Genomic DNA, 19,169 nt, shown 5'->3' with positions numbered 1-19,169 from the left:
AAGCCAGTGTCTACTGCCAGTCATTAAACTTCAGATGTTAGGGTTCTTTATGGCTGGCCTTCCCATGTGTTATCTAAATCAAATGGTTTCTTTAGAGTAGTTTATTTTTAAGAAAATTCTATTTTATAGTAGTATTTATTTGTTAATATGATATCATATGTCTGAAGCTTGTAAGGTAGCTCAAACTTTCTCAAACTTGGAGCCCTTCTACCCGAGTCTCCCAAGTCCTGGAGTTATAGGTGTGTGTCAACTAGGGTGAACTGATCACTGGTCAGTGGGACTCATGCTGCTCTTCTGTTTTCAGAGCGGCAGGCAACATACCACCTTCTCAGCAGAATCAAGCCGCAGCCTTTTGATCTGCCTGCTGTGGGTTCTCAAGAATGCAGATGAAACTGTTCTGCAGAAGTGGTTTACAGATCTCTCCGTCCTACAGCTGAACCGGCTGCTGGATCTGCTTTATCTATGTGTTTCTTGTTTTGAGTACAAAGTAAGTAGCTATTAGCCCATTGAAACTTACAAGGAAGTAAAATAATGTGGAAAGGAAGAAGGAAATGTTCTCAATGCCTCTTCTGCTGTTAAATTTTAGGGGAAAAAGGTGTTTGAAAGGATGAATAGTTTGACCTTTAAGAAATCAAAAGATATGAGAGCCAAGCTTGAAGAAGCCATTCTGGGAAGCATCGGTGCCAGGCAGGAAATGGTGCGGCGGAGCCGAGGACAGCTTGGTAGGTGCAGCTTCTCTTGATGAGGGATGTGTCAGTTCCAAGGATTGTGTTCTGTAGTCATTGCTGCTGCAAGTCCACAGTGACTTTCTAGAAACACTTTGAACATAACTGAATCAACATGATAATTGCTTTTCTGAAGATGCTGTTTGAAATTCTAATTAAAATGAGAAGTGGGTCCTAGTTAGCAATGGATGGTCACAGCTTTGCCTGCTGTCCTTGTGTGTGGCATTCCTTCCCACTCCTTCTTAAAATAGACACTTTTGTTTAGATTCAGGGCAGAACTGAACACAGAGGACAGGCGTGTATGTGTATCCTCTGTGTAGATAGTGTAGCTTCCTCGTTATTACTGTCTTTGAGAGTAGCATACTTCTTACAGAGGTCATTCTATGTAACATGCCCCTTTATTGCTAAATCTTTCATTTTGCAGTGTAAATTAGTATATTGTGTATATTAATTAAAAAAGATGTTGCCCACAGACTCACATGTGAAGTAGAAAAAAATAGTTTATTCCATTTTGAGGTCTGTTTCTATTGCTAGATTGGCTTCCACTAACCGTATCATCATGGCCATGATACTTAATCTCCCAACTTCCTTTTCCTCACTTCTTTGTAATTGTTTTCAGTATTTAGAAGATAGGGTAACTACCTGCTTTTATCATCGCTGTGATGATAATATGTGTGCAAGCATTTGTAAATACTAAAATGACATAAATAATAATATTGATACGAGTTCTGTAGTGTCAGAAATGGCTTAGTCATCTGTGTAAAGAATACGTACTAAATGTCTAATATGTATTTATTGAGTTAAATATAAATCTGTAAATGGATTTTATTTTTCCTTTATATAATTATTTATTTTGAGATAGGGTCTGGTCTGCTGGTCTATACCTGAGTGACTGAACCTGGCTATGTAGAACAGTCTGACCTTAAACTGTTGGTGATCCCCCTGTCTCACTTTTGAGTATTGAGATTACAGGTGTGCCCCCACATCTGGCTTGTGAACTATAATTCTTTAATTGTTAGTTAGATTTTTTTCTTTACGTTTGGGGGGGGGTTAAAAGACAGGATTTCTCTGTATAGTCCTGGCTGTCCTAGAAAACTCTCTGTAGGCTAGACTGTCTTCAAACTCAGAGATCCACCTACCTCTGGCTCTTGAGTGCAGGGATTAAAGTTGTTTCACCAACCAACATCAGCACAATTAGAATTTTCTGACATTTCACTTTCAGAAATCATTGATATTGGTAGATTTTATATGCTGTATGTGTTTAGAATTTAATGGTGAGTAGGACACAATCAGCCTGGGAAGGAAATAATAGAGCTCAAGCCAGACAGTCCTATCATGGAGTAAGAAGTCCGTTAGGCAAGGTTTTCTTCAGGACTGCTGGTTCCCCAATAGTCAACATGGAGACTTGCTATTAACTGTAAATGCTTGGCTGATAGCTTAGACTTGTTACTAACTAACTCTTATAATTTGAATAAATCTACATTTCTTATCTAGGCTTTACCATGTGGAGCCTTTTTATCACCTTTTTATCTACCTTTTGCATCACAACATATTCATCTCCTGCTTGCACTGTGGATGGGGACTCCGCCCTTCTTTAACCCCACACTCTCCTTTTGTCTGCAAGTCCCACCTAATTGCTAACTGCCTAGCTCTTGGACATTTACCCCTTTATTAAACCAATGAGAACAATAAATAATCACAGTGTACAAAAAGATTGTTCCACAGCATTTCCCTCCTTTTGTCTAATTAAAAAGGAAGGTTTAAACTGTAGCATAGTAAAATTATAATAAAATATAATATATTATACATAATATATTATTAAAAATAAAAAATATAATAAAAAGTTATCAAGTAAGAATTACAGTTATAGTATCCAGTCCATTTATACTTGGAAAATTTAGAGAAAATACTTTATTTATCCTGTGAGTCTAAAGTTTTATACCTAATTTACTTTTTATCATAACTAAGGAAAACTGTATGTTTAACTATTTAGTCTTTAACTCTCAAAGACCCAAGAAGGATGTAGTATTACCTAAGAATAGAGACATCTGGCTGCAGTTCCTCTGCAGTGTTTAAATCAAGCGTTTAAACTTGATTTAAAGTTCCTCTGCAGTGTTGGGGCATCCAGCTTTGCCCTACAGGCCTAATATATCTGACATCTGAGAAAAGGGAATTTTGAAGGTCTGTTGAATCTTATCTTGGCAGTTTGGCAGTTGCTTTCTTTTGCTTCCTGCTGATCCAGTTTGGACAGCATACCATCAGCAATTGAAGCAAGTACCATTTCTTGCCCAAATGACTAGCTTTTGCCATAAAGAAAGCAAGTTCCACACAGAGATGCTTCGATGCCCACCCTCTTCTTTTGAAGTAAATTGGTGCTACCAAGAGCAAATGTGTCTCACTGTCACGAAACATCTTAAATATCCTATTCTCTAGGTTTTTGAAGTGTTTGAAGATCGTCTATCTAAATATATCTGCTTAACCTTGAAAACATACCTAATATGACTATAAGTTTGATTATTATAAATGACTAACTACTAACCTGTATTTCTTAATTATACATTACATTTTTAAATGAACTGCATGCCCCAAACAAGAGTAGAAACATACATATAGTATATCAAAAATAACTTTTAATTTTGTATCAATAAATCAAAATCCATACCAAGATATTTGAGATTAATAGTTGCTTCTTGATTTAAAGTAGATTCAGTAATCTACACTTTTATATATCTCATCATTTCTGTTTTATATTTCTTCTTTTGTATAGAAAGGTCTTTGAATGTAACTTCTTTGTTTAGACCATGGCCAATAATAACTCATAACTAATCCCCGTAATTGATGACAAACATCCATATCCCATCTTTTGGGAATGTGAGTGTTGTTTCTCTAGACTGCTTCCTGTTGTCTGGGGGCACTGGCGTCTTTGGGGAAAACTTAAGAAAATCAGGATAATGGTTAAGTCTTAGCTAGAGTAGTTTGTGAGACTGTACTCTATCAGCCAGCAATCTTGAAGCCGTTTTGTATGCAGAGCTCTGAGGAAACTGCAGCAGAGGTGCTCAGAGATATTGGATCATGGGTCACCGGATCATCTATCTTTCTTTCTTTCTTTCTTTCTTTCTTTCTTTCTTTCTTTCTTTCTTTCTTTCTTTCTTTCTTATTTTGTATCTGGTCCCCATTTTAGGAAAATCATAAATTTTCAAAGGTAGAATACATATCTGCATTAATACAAGCCTTGACTGTGTTGTACATAGTTAGCCAAAGAAGGCAGCTGGATGGTGGTGGTGCACACCTTTAATCCCAGCACTTGGGAGGGAGAGGCAGGGTGTCTCTGTGAGTTCAAGATCTGCTCTACAGAGCAAGTTCTAGAACAGGCTCCAAAATCTACACAGAGAAACCCCTTCTTTTTAAATAAATAAATAAATAAATAAATAAATGAGTGCAACATATTAACATCACCGGACCAAGACTCCTTGCGCATTTCCCATCTCTATGTGACTTATTTTTTTTTACTCTCTTTTTAAATACTATTATTTTTAAACTATTCTATGAATGTCTATATCCTTTCTCTTTTCTCTCCCAAGACTATGTAGGCTTTTTTTTTTAAAGATTTATTTATTTATTTAGTATACAGTGTTCTACCTGCATGTATGCCTGCAGGCCAAGAGAGAGCACCAGATCTCTTACAGATGATTGTGAGCCGTGTGGTTGCTGGGAATTGAACTTGGGACCTCTGGAAGAGCAGTCAGTGGTCTTAACCACTGAGTCATCTCTCCAGCCTGACTATGTATGCTTTTAAATGCACGTATCCCATTTAGAAGTTTTACCCATCTGGATCTGTCTTTACTGCATATCTGTAACCTTTTCTGTCTGCATTTGCAGAACCTTAAACCCGACAGGCAGCTTAGCTTATAGTGTGTTGGTGGCACTCATGCTGGTGACTCAAGCCCGCAGGCAGCAGCTGAAAGATGTATCTGTGTATCACATCTGGCATGAGAGACTGCAGGACTAGGAAACTGTGTTTGGCTGTGGTTTTCAAGCCTTCTTTTAAGTTTTCTTAGGCCTTATGTGCATGTAGGTGCTGGACATTGGTGCCATTTGTAAATGGGGTTTTTTTTTCAGGACCTCCAGCTCCCCAATAATCGACATGGAGACTTATTACTAATTATAAATCCTTGGCTGATAGTTTAGGTTTGTTAATAAGTAGCTCACATTTTGACCCACATTTCTTACCTAGGCTCTACCACGTGCTGGTAGCTTTTTCAACATGGCACGTTCATCTCCTGTTTTCTCTGTGGTCTCTGGAGACTCTGCACTTCTTCATCCCTGTGCTCTCCTTTTGTTGGCTTCCTGCCCAGCTATTGGCCAATTAGCCCTCTATTAAACCAATGAGAGCAACAAATATTCACAGTGTACAAAAGGATTGTTCCATAGCAAAGTCCTGCCTTAACATAGAGCTTTTAGCATTGATAGATATGAGGAGTGGAAGAACTAGTTTTCTTTAAGGATCCAGTACATTGACCATGCCCCATGGTAGGCTCTACACCCAAGAGTATTTGAGGAACACAAATTGAATTCAGTGGGTTAAAAAGGACAGAATATGAATATGAAGTGGGGTGGCTAGGAGTTGGGGGTAGTAAATATGATCAAAATACATTTCAAAATAAGGGAAAGGTGATTCAGTAGTTAAATGCTCCTACACTTTTGTAGAGGATCCAAATTCAGGTCTCGGCACCCATGTCACATGGCTTACAACGACCTGTAATTTCAGTTTCTAGGAGATTAATCCTCTGAGAACCTCAGTGAATACTTGCCCTTGAGTACACAGAGACACAAATACAGACACATGATTAATAATAATAAATCTATAAGAAAACCCTCCAAATTAAAAAGCTAAGAAAGGTAGGAAAGAAAAACAATAGGAAAGCATAGAGACTTTTTTGTCATTGTATAAAATGATCCCTGTTTCTTAGAATTTTTTAAATTCCTATGTGAACTCTTAATTCTACTTTCATTGTTCTTCCATCCTCTCAAGTCCTCCGTCTTATTATTTTCAAATGTGGGGTCTTCATTCCTAGTTGAAAGCTTGAAATCTTGAGTCCATCACATGCTTGTATATTTACCCACCAGTTTCAGTCCTTTTTCCATGCAGAATAAATGTATGGTGCCTATTAAAAGACTACTCATGCCTTCAGACCTAAAGTCCTCGGGGAAGAGGTCCCCCAGCCCGTTCCTATAGAACAGAGAAGTAATTGTAAGCTGTTCTTAGAGGATACAAGTTTGTTCCCAGCATTAATGTCAGGCAACTCACAGCTTCTTGTGCAACCTCACCTCCAGAAAATCTAATGCCCTCTTCTGGTTTCTGTGGCGTGTTCTCTCTCCCTTCTCTCATACATGTACTCTCTCTCTCTCTCTCTCTCTCTCTCTCTCTCTCTCTCTCTCTCTCAGAATCTTTTTCTTAAAAGAATTTAATCGTCTTGTTACAGATTTTTTTTAATCTTTTCATATCTGTGTGGTGCATATTTACATGTTTGTATATATGTGCTTCTGTATAGGTTGTGTGTGTGCATGCATGTGTGAACCCTAAGGCTGATGTGACACTTCCCTTAGTCATCCCTCCTTATTTTTTAAAGGAAGGTCTCCCAAAGTGCTCCAGTATGACCATCTTGCTAGCCAACATGCTCCAAGGGTTCCCTGTCTCTGATTTCCAAAATTACAAGCAGACTGCCACATCTCCCTCATATGTGTGTGGGTTCTGGGAATCTGAATTCCTGTTTCCTTGCTTGCACTGCAAACACTGTAATCATAAGTCCATCTTCCCAGGCTTTATTATGTTTTGTTATGGACACAAACTTATTGTGCACTCACTGTATTCCAGATACTTTATTATGAAATGCAGAACGAAACAAACATCACTTTTGTCAAGTAACGTGTTCTTGCATGAATATATGCTATGGAGTCCTGTGTCGTGGTTCACATCTGTCTCAGCACTTGGGAGGCTGAGGCAGGAGGATTATATTAAATTCATGAACAGCTTTGACTGTATAGTGCATTTCAGGCCAACCTGGCTAAAGTGAGACCCTGTCTCGTTAAAAATTAACAATCAGTGTTATGAGCAAAAGCAAAGCAAGTACTGAGGCATTGATATCTTGGAGGATGGGGAAAGGTTTTCTGAAGAGGTACTAAGTGAGTGCTTACCCAGTGGAAGTTTATGAGCAGACCAATCAGATAAAAGTTTCAGGAGCCATTGTATGAGTCTTTAATCAGGATCCTGTGTGGTGAGACCATTCTGACTACCCATGCACACAGGGAGAGCAAGAGAGAATAACTCAACACATCTCAGTACCCTCAAGAAAATTGGGCCATTTTTTTTAGCCTTATAATAGAGCTCATGTTAGGTCCTTTCTTTGCTTACTTAAGAGATTGGGTTTTACCAAGAAACAACCTGTATAAGAAATGGTTCCTTCTTAATTATTGTGAAAACTTTTAACTGAAAATACCACTGTTCATTTCTTACTTGTACTGAAAAAAAAAATGATTTTATGGGACTGGAGAGATGGCTCAGCAGTTAAGAGCACTGATTTTTCTTCCAAAGGGCCTGAGTTCAATTCCCAGCAACCACATTGTAGTAATAAGGGCGGCGGGGCTGCGTCCCCAAAACCCCAGCCGCCTGCCCGGCTAGCTTATGCCCCGAAATAATTACACAGACACTGTATTCTTTTAAACACTGCTTGGCTCATTTCTACCTAGCATCTTCTAGGCTAACTCTCCCACCTGGACTAGCCCATTTCTTATCATCTGTATAGCACCGGTCTTACCGTGAAGATTCTAGCCTAAGTCCATCCTGGGTCGGAGCTTCATAGCGTGCTTCTTCCCTGGAGCAGGTAGCATGGCGTCTCTCCTGCGTCTGCTCCCGAGAGGAGAGCTGTCGGGTCTGCCCTCACTTCCTCTTCCTCCCAGCGTTTTGTTCTGTTTACTCCTCCCACCTATCTCCTAACCAATGAGAGCCAAGCAGTTTCTTTTAATTTAACCAATGACCTTCCTCCATCACCACATGGTGGCTCACAACCATCTGTAATGAGGTCTGGTGCCCTCTTCTGTGGTGTAGGTACACATGCAGGCAATGCATGCAGGCAGAACACTGTACATAATAAAGAAATAAATCTTTTTTTTTAAAGAAATGATTTTATAAAATTAAAGATATACACTATTTATTGTAGGTTTTCAAATATATGTACATGTGTTCTACCTGAAATACCATTTTGACTTTGCTTTCACAGAGAGGAGCCCATCTGGAAGTGCCTTTGGGAGCCAAGAAAACCTGCGGTGGAGAAAGGACATGACTCACTGGCGCCAGAACACAGAGAAGCTCGATAAGTAATATGACCTTCTAATCTGTTCTGATGGGCTAGCCATATTTTAAAAAAAAGAAAGCGACTTTGCAGAAATTCTTATAAATGTGGCTTTTCCCTTTTGATGACTGTTCCCAGTCCAGGCCAAAATTTTAGATAAAGTATTATCCTCATCCACTCACACTCTCTATGCATACTGCACCAGAACCATAAGGGGAACTTCCATATAAAGTCTCTCCCCCCATGTACGTTTCCTTATATTCACGGCTGCCTTTTATATGCCTTCTAAATTCAACTACTCTACCCTGATTACACACATGTAAATTTACCATATTGTGGCTTGGGGGACAAGGCTTCCTTGAGAGCCAAATGCATGCTGAGGAGATGTGTGTCCATCATGAGGCACGGGGCTTTATATGAACATCCTTTCAAAATTTGAAAGTAACTTAGGCATGCATGCAGTATTCTGAATGAATTCCTCCCCATAGCCGTTTTGTCGGGATTGTACTCATCCCGCCCTGCCTGTCAGAACAATTGTGTTTTATTGGAAGAGGAGAGAGCCCAATGTAGTTTTTGTCCCCACTTATAGAACACAAGTCAATGCTGACTGTACATCTGGAGAGCCCCGCTGGGCTACAGGTTCATGTCCACAAGACTGGCTCCTATGGATAGAGGGACCAAGCCACTTGAGACGATTTTGAATACATTCTTAAGGGGAAAAAAAGTCATCACAGGTTTTCCTCTAAAATACTTTTTCCACTTCATATTAGTTGGTAACTCTCAAATTCATTTTGCTTTACTTTGAATAATGGCCTTCAAAGATCCTCACAATTCTAAAATGGAGCACATCTGAGGCTGCCTGCTATGGGGACGGAACATGAAAAGGCATTGGAAACTTTTGAAATGGAAAATGAGGGGAGAAAATAAAAACCTGTGCAGATCAAAAAAAAGAAAGCGAGTCTTTGTATCTTTTTATTTTGTTAGTCATTTATATCTTAGAGGATAACTATCTTAAGTTTTAGCTTTAAAACTATTTGAGAAAATAATTTTATGTTATAGTAAAATACATTGCATATTTAAAAACTCATTTATAAATAAATACAGCAAAACTATTTTACCCAACTCATTTTCTGTGGAAAAGACATTTGGCAACTGATTTCAGCATCAAATTGTTTTTCTTTCCCTCTCTAAAGAGTTATAATTGGCAAGAAGTATATTTACGCTATACAATGTGAGTTTTGATGTGTATACAGTTGTGGAATGATTATAATCAGGTTTATTAACATTATTGCCTCATGTTTTGTTTCTAATATATGATTCCAGCCTGTCTTGTTTAAGAGTTAAATCACTGGTGGTAGTGCACACCTTTAATCCCAGCCCTCAGGAAGCAGAGGCAAGTGGATCTCTGTGAGTTTGAGGCCAGTCTGGTCTACAAAGTGAGTTCCAAGACAGCCAATGCTACAAAGAGATACCCTGTCCTGAAAAACTAAAAATTAAAAAAGAGTTAAATTACCTTTTGAGAATATTTGTATGAATAGCTAAGCAGAAAATAGATACAATCTTAGAATAATTGAGTGCTTTTATTTACTAAATACATTGGAAATGTTTGGAATTGAAGATAAATACCTTTGAATGTTGCTTTACGCACCATAGTAGTATATATTAGCACCACCTAGTGTCTGTGCCAGTGGCTGTAAAAAAAATGTTTTTTGCAAAACAAATGCATATGCCCTTAGTGGCACTGTGTTGTTGGGGACAGATGTATATATTGCTGGACATAGTGGCACTAGGGAGGCAGAGGCAGGTGAATCTCTGAATTTGCGACCAGCCTGGTCTACATAAGTGTTCCAGGCCGGTAGGGCTACACGGTGAGAACCTGTCTGTGGTGGGGAGGAGAGACAGAGAGAGTCAGAAAAAGAGGGAGAGAGGTATATGTTACTATACAGTCAACACGATGTAGGGATCAAAACATTTTAATACATGAATTACTGCCTTTTTCTCCCTTTTTTATGTTTTTGTTCAAGCAAAGTTAATACTTTCAAGGTTTTTGTTTTAATGAATCTAAGTCATTTTTAACATGAATTACTGCCTTTTTCTCCCTTTTTTATGTTTTTGTTCAAGCAAAGTTAATACTTTCAAGGTTTTTGTTTTAATGAATCTAAGTCATTTTTTATTTCTGGCTTTTTGAAAGATAAGTAAAATTTCTTACAATATTTTGTATTAGGTCAAGAGCAGAGATAGAGCATGAAGCACTGATTGATGGAAACCTGGCTACTGAAGCGAATCTCATCATCTTAGACACATTAGAGATCGTCGTTCAGGTAAGGACAGGGAAGAGGAGTGTAAGCAGAGACTCGGCAGGCAGAGATTAGAATCAGTGTGACCCTTATAAGGATGCTTGGGCATTAATAGTTATAGGTAGTTCTGAGTAGTCAGTGATTCTCTAGTTGTAAATTTTATTTCTTTCCACAGTTTGTAAATGTTTATTTGAAGGTGCTTGTAAAATCTACATCTCTTTGTCCTTTGCTTTTGGACAAAAAAGAAAAAGTCTTTGGCTTGCTCTTGTGTTTCCAGTAACCACTATATATTTATATTGGGGTGTCCCGCTGGAATACATTTAACATGCAGTGCAGAGCTAGGTTTATTCTGTGTCTTCTGTATATTAAGCAGTAGTTTAGGGTTTTTATGTGTAATTTCTCTACTTGGTAATTTTACATAAATGCAAACTGCCTTATCAGTAGCTTTGTAGACCTTATTACCCTGTTAGTGACAGGCGCCATTTATGGAGTTTTTCAAGCAATGTTCTAAGTAAGCACTTCATAAGTTTTAACTTACTTGGTTTTTATAAGAAACAGACAATGGAAACTACCATTGTCCCCATCTTGTAGATAGCAGTAGTTAGCCATAACGATGGTTAGGCAGTGTCCCATGGTCACACAGGAAGTATGTGAGTCTATTACCAGGATGCCCCAGCTGTTGTAGTAAATGTGTCACCGGTTTCTTCCATTCTCTTCCTGTACCATCACTTTGTCATAGTCTTAAATCAGTGCTCTTATAATGGCTACTACTTCATGATGTTCTGTATTTTCTTCTTAGCCTGTTCTTTTCATTTTCTTGAGATTATATTTCTTATGTTTCACTGACTTACCCTGACTGAAAATTTTAAAACATAAAAATTGCAGTATTTCTTGGGGCTGGAGAGATAATTCAGCGGTAAGAGCACTTGATGTGCAGTCACGAAGACTGCAGACCAAATTCCCATCACCACATGACAACCCTGTGTCTAGCACATACCTGTAACCTCAGTTCCAAGGACATGGAGACAAGAGGATCACTGAGGCTTGCTGCTGACTTTCAGCCTAGCCAGGAAGAGCCCAGTGTTGAGAGGGAATAGTCAGGGAGTAGTAGAAGACACTTAGCACCCTTTTCTGACCTGTGTACACATATACCTCCACTGTACAAGCAGGCATACAATATGCACAAATTAATAATAAATGGCTTTTTAAAGTCTGTATTTCGCCGGGCGGTGGTGGTGCACGCCTTTAATCCCAGCACTTGGGAGGCAGAGGCAGGCGGATCTCTGGGAGTTCGAGGCCAGCCTGGTCTACAAGAGCTAGTTCCGCGACGGGCACCAAAGCTACAGAGAAACCCTGTCTTGAAAAACCAAAAAAAAAAAAAAAAAAAAAGTCTGTATTTCTTGATTGCTTAATGATCAAAATGGGAAATTCTTTAGATTTTAAAAGACTTTTGTTGCGTAAATTTTAATTGCACTACATTGGATGCCAGATGTTAGCCACATATGGCCAGATGCCGCATAAATATATAATTGGTCTTAATAATAAAAACCTGGAGTCAGATATTGGGGGTGAAAGCTGAAAGATCAGAGAAGCAGAACATCCAGCCACTAGTCTTACCTCTACAAAATCCTCAGACCAAATGGGAGATCCTAATGGCATGAGCTCCTGTCTCCTCTCTACCCAGTCATATCTTTCTGTGTCCACCGCCGTAGTGCTAGAAATAAAAGTGTGTGCCACCCCTGCCTGGCCTCTATGGCTAACTAGTGGCTAGCTCCGCACTCTGATTGTCAGGCAAGCTTTACTATTGAAGCACAAACAAAATATCATCACACTTTTTATTTTGGTGCTCTGTTAGTTGGGCTAGGTGTAAACTACTAGAAAAAAGTAGTATGAACAGAAATAGTATTTCCAAGATCGATTATGTGAGGTGCTTGCTCAGGCTTCACTCCTCACTACTCTGCCTTTCACTGACTAGAAGAGACTTGGGTTTCTGAGTGTAGAAACACAACTTCCTTTTAGTTCACTTTTCTTTTGAGTTTAATTCCAAGATTCAGACAAAAGCCAGGCTTCTAGATCTTAAAAGGAAGAAAGAAAGGAAATGATATTTTATATGAAACCAGTGTCATCTGCCATGGGCACTTACTCTAGTTTTTTTAGCTCATCTTCTGCATGTGCCTCAAGTCAGATGTCCAAGTTTATTTATAAATTTTCGTAGAACGTACTTCATGTTTTCTTGCGATTATGTCTGTAATCCCCGCTGCAACACCCAACTTAAAAGTCTCTGTGGCCTTTTTACTCCTTTTTTTTTCTTCCATCCAAATACTGCTCAGCATCTTCTCTTGAAGTCCTCTTGGCTTTTACCATTTCCCTTTCTTGTAAATGTTTGGATTTTTATACGTATTTTACTTACCTACCCACATTATAGGTGCATGCCTGCTTAATGTGTTTGTGTTTCCATTGCAGACTGTTTCTGTAACAGAATCCAAGGAGAGCATTCTGGGTGGGGTGCTGAAAGTGCTGCTGCAGAGCATGGCCTGCAACCAAAGCGCAGTGTATCTGCAGCACTGCTTTGCCACGCAGAGAGCCCTGGTCTCCAAGGTGCGTGATCTTGTACCTGTGGTCTTATCTTCTTTAACACTGCCTAAGGTCATTTGTCACGCTCACTGGTCAATATATTATAAATTAATTTTAAACACTTAATGTGTTTTTAAAAACTTAATGTGTTTACCCTGATCCTCTGTCTCTGCTTCTGTCTTCAGAACCTGAATTGATCCAAATTATCGGTAATCAGTTTCTTGTCTTAAAATTTTAAAAATCTTAAGGTCTTGTTTTGAGAAGAGCCTGAAATCTGGGTGTTGTGGTTTTGAAAATGGAGCCTGGGTCCTTGCACATGTGATGCGAACACCCTTTCACTAAGCTCCACCTCAACCATGTATCTTCCTTTTCACCTTGTTCATTAAGAAGTTAATGCAGCCGGGCGATGGTGGTGCACGCCTTTAATCCCAGCACTCGGGAGGCAGAGGCAGGCGGATCTCTGTGAGTTCGAGACCAGCCTGGTCTACAGAGCTAGTTCCAGGACAGGCTCCAAAGCCACAGAGAAACCCTGTCTCGAAAAACCAAAAAAAAAAAAAAAAGAAGAAGAAGTTAATGCACGGGCTGGAGAGATGGCTCAGTGGTTAAGAGCATTGCCTGCCCTTCCAAAGGTCCTGAGTTCAATTCCCAGCAACCACATGGTGGCTCACAACCATCTGTAAAGAGGTCTGGCGCCCTCTTCTGGCCTTCAGGCATACAGACAAAATATTGTATACATAATAAATAAATAAATTATATATAATAAATAAAGAAAGAAAGAAGTTAATGCACTTCTGCTGCCTCAGAGGTTTATTTGCTGTTTGCCCCTCCTCCCAAAATGTGCATTTGTATTTATTTATTTATTTATTTATTTATTTATTTATTTATTTATTTATTTATTTTGAGCTCTTATATGTTTGTGCTGTGTTCACAGTACCGCACTGAGGCCTCACAGCAATCTCGATAATATTATTAGGCCTACTTTACGGAGAAAGGAAACCTTCCCGGGGTCACACTGCTACCTAACAAGTGACATCCCCAGTATTTTAGCCCAAGCTGTCTGACTGTGGTGTGCACCCTTTACCTTAATTAATATAGTCTCTTAACCATTCTTTTTAATTTCTTGGCCAACCGACCAGACTCCCAAGTCAGGCTATATTAATACATCTCTGTATTAAAATCTTCCAGTTTCCTGAGCTCCTGTTTGAGGAAGAGACAGAGCAGTGTGCTGATTTGTGCCTCCGGCTTCTCCGACACTGCAGCAGCAGCATCAGCACCATACGGTCCCATGCTAGTGCCTCTCTCTACCTACTCATGAGGCAGAACTTTGAGATTGGGAATGTAAGTGTCTGCCATGAAAACTGTCTGGGTTCGTAATGAAATGCAGCTTTAATAGACAGGTATTAAGAACTTAGAATGTCTTTATTTCCCATCATGTGGATGTCTTACAAATGTGTGTGCATGCATGTGTGTGGTATGTTTGGCAATACAACTCCCATTGCCACATTTTTATTAGGTGCCAGGTTCTCATCACCCAGAAGAAAAGATTCTAGTAACTTTACAGATTGTATTTAGTTTTTAAAGTCCCTAAAATTTAACTACAGTGACTTAGAGCAGAATGGCAAGGCTGTTGACAAGAGTAGCGTCTTTAGGAAAGAAACATAGGCAGTTTAGAGGGCAGCAGGGACTGGATTGGGTTTATTCTTTGAAGACTAAGAGAAGAGTGAGCATGGGCTGGCTTCTAGATTTTTGGTTTGAGGAAGTCAATGAGAAAACAAGATACACTGGCCATACTGACTTTAGGTTGTCTGTGCCCTATCCAGATGGAACTGTTGAGTAAAGTAGAATGGTCTAGAGCTCTCCAGAGGAGTATGAGCCAAGTGCTAACAAGCATGTATGTTCATCCAAGGAAAGGCCTTCTTTAGTACTTACCACATGGGAAGAGATTTTTGACAAAACAGGGAACATTGGTGTTTTAGTTTCTTTTCCTGTTGTCTGGTAAAAACCCTGACAGAAGCAGCTGAAGGGAGAATGGGTTTGTATTCACTCATAGTTCAAGGAGCAATTCATCGCGGCTGGGAAGTCAAGGCATCAAGGGCATAGAGCAGCTGGTCTCTTCAGACAGGGATAAATGCAGGCCACTGTTCTGTTCTCTCTCTGTTTATGTACTTCAGGGTCCTTTGCTCTGAGAATAGATTAACGTACAATTAAAAACAAGTTTTCCCACATCAGTGTAATCAAGAGAATCCTAGCAAGCATTCTTAAAAGCTAAGATTAATCAAGACCATCCCTCACAGATATGCCTGAAGGCTCATCTCCTGTGGTATTCTAGAGTTTATTGAGTTAAAAATTAACACTAAACATCACAATTTTGATTTAAAATAGATAGCAGACAAAGAAGACAGAAAATAGTTAAAAAAGAATAAGATGAGCAGGGAACATAGCTTAGTGTAGGAGCACTTGACTTCCTGTGCTGTGCAGAGGCCCTAAACAGGCCCTAGCTCCACACAAAGACTGAGAAACCTGTAGAAAGCAGTGCCGCTGAAGGTAAATCAGAGATTCCAGGGAGAAGGTGACCAGTACCATAGATACAAGTGGGAAGTAGAAAACTGTCAGACTTGGATTTGACAGCTAGTTCTAAGAGTGGTCTCATAGGGAATAATGGAGCAGCAATGAGTTTTTACTATGAAAAAAAGAAGATAAAATGTAAACTCTTAAAAATATCACTGCATAAGAATGCAGTTTACTAAAAACTAGGATTTCGTCATAGCATGGACCTAGTGAAGTAAGCTAGAGTTACATATTTCTTGTCCGTCTTAGACTATGGATATGGTGGTCAGAGCATAATTTAGTGGTAGAGCATATACTTGTATTATGTTCTCAGTTTCCTGTTCAAGTTCCTGAATTTTTTGTTTCTAATTTTACCTCAATTTAGGTTTTCTTTATGGACTCCATTTCTACTTTCCTGTCTTGAACTATTTTCTTCATTTTATTCCACCGTTTGTGTTTTCATAGATTTCCTTAGTGGATTCATATCCTTTAAAATCCTTGATTATATTCATAATAGCTATTTGGAAGTCTTTTTTTTTTTTTTTTTTTTGTGCTTCAGCTATGTTGGAACACCCGTGGCCTATTGTAGTAGGCTTCCTGGGCTGCAGGTGGAGATGCATTGTCCTGACTATTGTTTGTGTTTTTACACTGGCATCTAGGCACCTGGGTTTGTGATGACTGTAATTCTAGGTGTTGGTATCTGGTCTTTTGTTGTTGTTGTTGTTAGGTGGATTTTCTGTTCCTTGGTTTCTGTTGCCCTCTGGATTTTAAGAGCAAGTGGAGCTTGTGGACTGCCTGGTAGAGGGTGCTTCTGAGTACCTTATGTGTGACCACTGGAGTTCCCAAGCTGACACATAGGAGTTGGGATGGTCTAGAATGTGGGGGTGCTGAGAAGGTCCGTAGGAGGGAGGAAAGCAGGTCTGCCACAAGAATCTGATTCCCCAGAGGAACTGATTTTCTGCTCACCAATAGGTTTCTAGAAAAAGAGTGTCTCTGGTGTTGGTGGATGAGACAGAGGGAGGGGCTGGGAAGGAAGGCTATAGGAGAGAATCTTCTTAGCTTCCTGGAAGTGGCACAGACAGGAAGGAGGGGCCACAGCAAGTGGTCTGCTACAAAGCTGAGGATAAGACTAGGGAATTGGAATTTGCAGGCAGGAAGGAGAGTGAAAATCACGTATGTGATTCCTGGCCAGCATGGCAAGGTTCCCAAGAGGGACCATCTCTGGGTGATAGCTGGGTGAAACAAAGGAAGACTATAGGAAGAATCTGCCTAGTTACCGGGGAGTCTGTTGTGTCCTTTTCAAATTCAGATTTTAATGCATAGATTTCAGATTTCATTAATTTATTTAAAGCATCTTTCCTTCGGAATTTTTTAGATGTTTTTCACCAGATGCTTGATATAACAACAATTTCCCTTCCACAGAACTTTGCCAGAGTGAAAATGCAAGTAACAATGTCACTGTCCTCTTTGGTGGGTACATCTCAGAATTTTAATGAAGAATTCTTAAGACGCTCTCTAAAAACTATTTTGACATATGCTGAAGAAGATCTAGAGTTGAGGGAAACAACATTTCCTGATCAGGTGAGAAATGCTACTATCTATATTTTTAATTCGCAATAAAACTGCTGAATAGGTACTTTCCAGATTCTTAAATAGTGGTTTTTACTGGAGTATTGTACTTCTTTCCACAGTAACCTAGAGAAGACTGTTTTATAAAACTGTCTTTCGTGTGTGTGTGTGTCTGTGTCTGTGTGTGTGTGCGCGCACGCGCGCGTGCATGCATGCATGCAGACATAGCTAAGTGATCTGTGTCTGTGTGCATATATGTGTTCATACATGGGAAGCTCCAAAGGTCAAGATTAGATGTTAGCTCCCTGAACCTGGAGCTTACTAGTTTGGCTAGGATGACTGGCCAGTGAGGCACAACAATCCTCCTTTGTTTACCTCCCTCTGCACTGGAATTATGCCAGTCACCATGCCTGTCTTGTGCTGGGGACAAGCTCAAGTTCCCATGCTTGTGTGGAGAGTGCTATTCCAACTGAACCATCTCCATAGACCCTTGTCTTTAAAATTGTTCATATGGTTGCCGTTTAATTCTGCTCATCTGTAACAGGACAGTGGACTCAGGCAGACTAGACAGTGATGACACACTCCTGCCTGGTAGTCCAGTGCTAGTCTGCCTTTAATAAAGCCGATTCCACCCAGCTACCCTGTCAGACAGTGAGGGAGTTTCCTCGTGCTCTGCTAGTCCTCATTTCCCTGCCTCAGCCCCTGCTCACAGCACCATGTGCAGTGGGAAAGTCTAGTCTACTGCAGAATGCAGAGCGTATGCCCCCCCCCCGTCACACCCATGTTCTCACTATAACTTGTTTTTCAAATTCTAGAAGCTTCTCTGAAGTGGTTCACAAACTCATTTAATCAATGACAAAATTAATGAGTAACAAAAGAACTTTTCATATGATCTCTACCACAGGTCCAAGATCTGGTTTTTAATCTCCATATGATCCTTTCTGACACTGTTAAAATGAAGGAACACCAGGAAGATCCCGAAATGCTGATTGATCTCATGTACAGGTAGCCTTTGTGTGACTCACTCACTCATTCTTTCCACTATGAGATTAGTAAGTCACCTGGGAAATGTTTGACGAGAACAAATATGCAAAAATTATTGAAGTGACCTTCTAATGTTAATTAAATGGTCAATTGCAATTTTACTTTTTTATGTATGTGTGTAGGTATTTTGCCTGCATGTATGTCTGTGACCATGTGTATGTGTGATGTCTGCAGAGGCTGGGAGAATGGTTTTTTGTTTTGTTTTGAGGCAACTTTTAAATATTTTCTGTCACTGCTCTTAAACTCTTCTGTTTGGACTGGAGAGATGCTTCAACAGTTGAGAATACTTGTTACTCTTCCAAAGGACTCAGGTTCAGTTTCCAGCGCCCATGTGACAGATCAGAACCATCTACATCTGCAGAGCATAGACATACATACATGAAAGCAAAACACCCATACACATAAAGTAAAAGTTTAAAAACTGACTTCAGTTTGCTTGTATGTTATGATTTTGCAGTACAAGGGATTAAAGGTAGAGCCTCAGAAGTACAGAATGCTTGTCTAAAGAAAGAAAGAATTTTTAATAAATAATTTGGTGTCTTAGATCTTGAACTTCTTAGAAAATCCCCAAACCCACATTTTAAATATAAAAAACAATCTTTTCAGAAAATACAGGATGTGAATGTTTAATGTAATACAAATTGTCATAATTTCAAATTATGATTGTTTAAAAATAGTGTTTCTAGGTACAAATTTTGAGAATCTTGTTATTCTCATTGTTTCTTGATAGACACAGCAGCAAAATCGGGATTTTCCTTTCTATGTGGCCCTCTTTTTCACAGTTTTACCCATCATAAGAAACACACACAAAAGACAAAGATGATGTGATGGAACTACCTTATATATCTTCTAATTTTCCTTATAGATTATGTGAAATTATCTTATTTTAGATTTAAATATAATAGTTTCTGAGCAGCCAGGTTTTAATGTAGCGTGTCTCTTTACCCCGACCCAAAGCAGCAGTGCCCATTTTAGGTGTCACGGCGATTCTTTCCGTGTTCTGTGACATTTCCAGCCTCTGAAACACTGTGGCAGGTTTGTGCCGTAGCAGGAACTTGTCTGGT

General features: G+C 39.4%; 1 protein-coding gene across 10 annotated transcripts in view; it reads left to right on the top strand.

Moving 5' to 3' along the window:
* The window catches only part of Dock7 (dedicator of cytokinesis 7), a 189,995-nt gene that overhangs the window by 144,190 nt on the left and 26,636 nt on the right, over positions 1–19,169 (top strand). For all 10 annotated transcript variants that reach the window (XR_012907580.1, XM_075946991.1, XM_075946992.1 and 7 more), the window contains 8 exons: positions 305–487; positions 587–722; positions 8,003–8,099; positions 10,299–10,395; positions 12,835–12,969; positions 14,131–14,283; positions 16,915–17,073; positions 17,966–18,066. Coding sequence is in view for 9 of the 10 variants with exons in the window: in XM_075946991.1 (XP_075803106.1) it covers positions 305–487; positions 587–722; positions 8,003–8,099; positions 10,299–10,395; positions 12,835–12,969; positions 14,131–14,283; positions 16,915–17,073; positions 17,966–18,066 (1,061 nt within the window). In the remaining variant the exon portion in view is untranslated. The remainder of the gene's footprint in view (positions 1–304; positions 488–586; positions 723–8,002; positions 8,100–10,298; positions 10,396–12,834; positions 12,970–14,130; positions 14,284–16,914; positions 17,074–17,965; positions 18,067–19,169) is intronic.

This window comes from Microtus pennsylvanicus, chromosome 13 (genome assembly GCF_037038515.1).
Source record: "Microtus pennsylvanicus isolate mMicPen1 chromosome 13, mMicPen1.hap1, whole genome shotgun sequence".
Classification (NCBI taxonomy): domain Eukaryota; kingdom Metazoa; phylum Chordata; class Mammalia; order Rodentia; family Cricetidae; genus Microtus; species Microtus pennsylvanicus.
The sequence above is the reverse complement of the archived record's forward strand: the minus strand, read 5'-3'. Positions and strand labels throughout refer to the sequence as shown.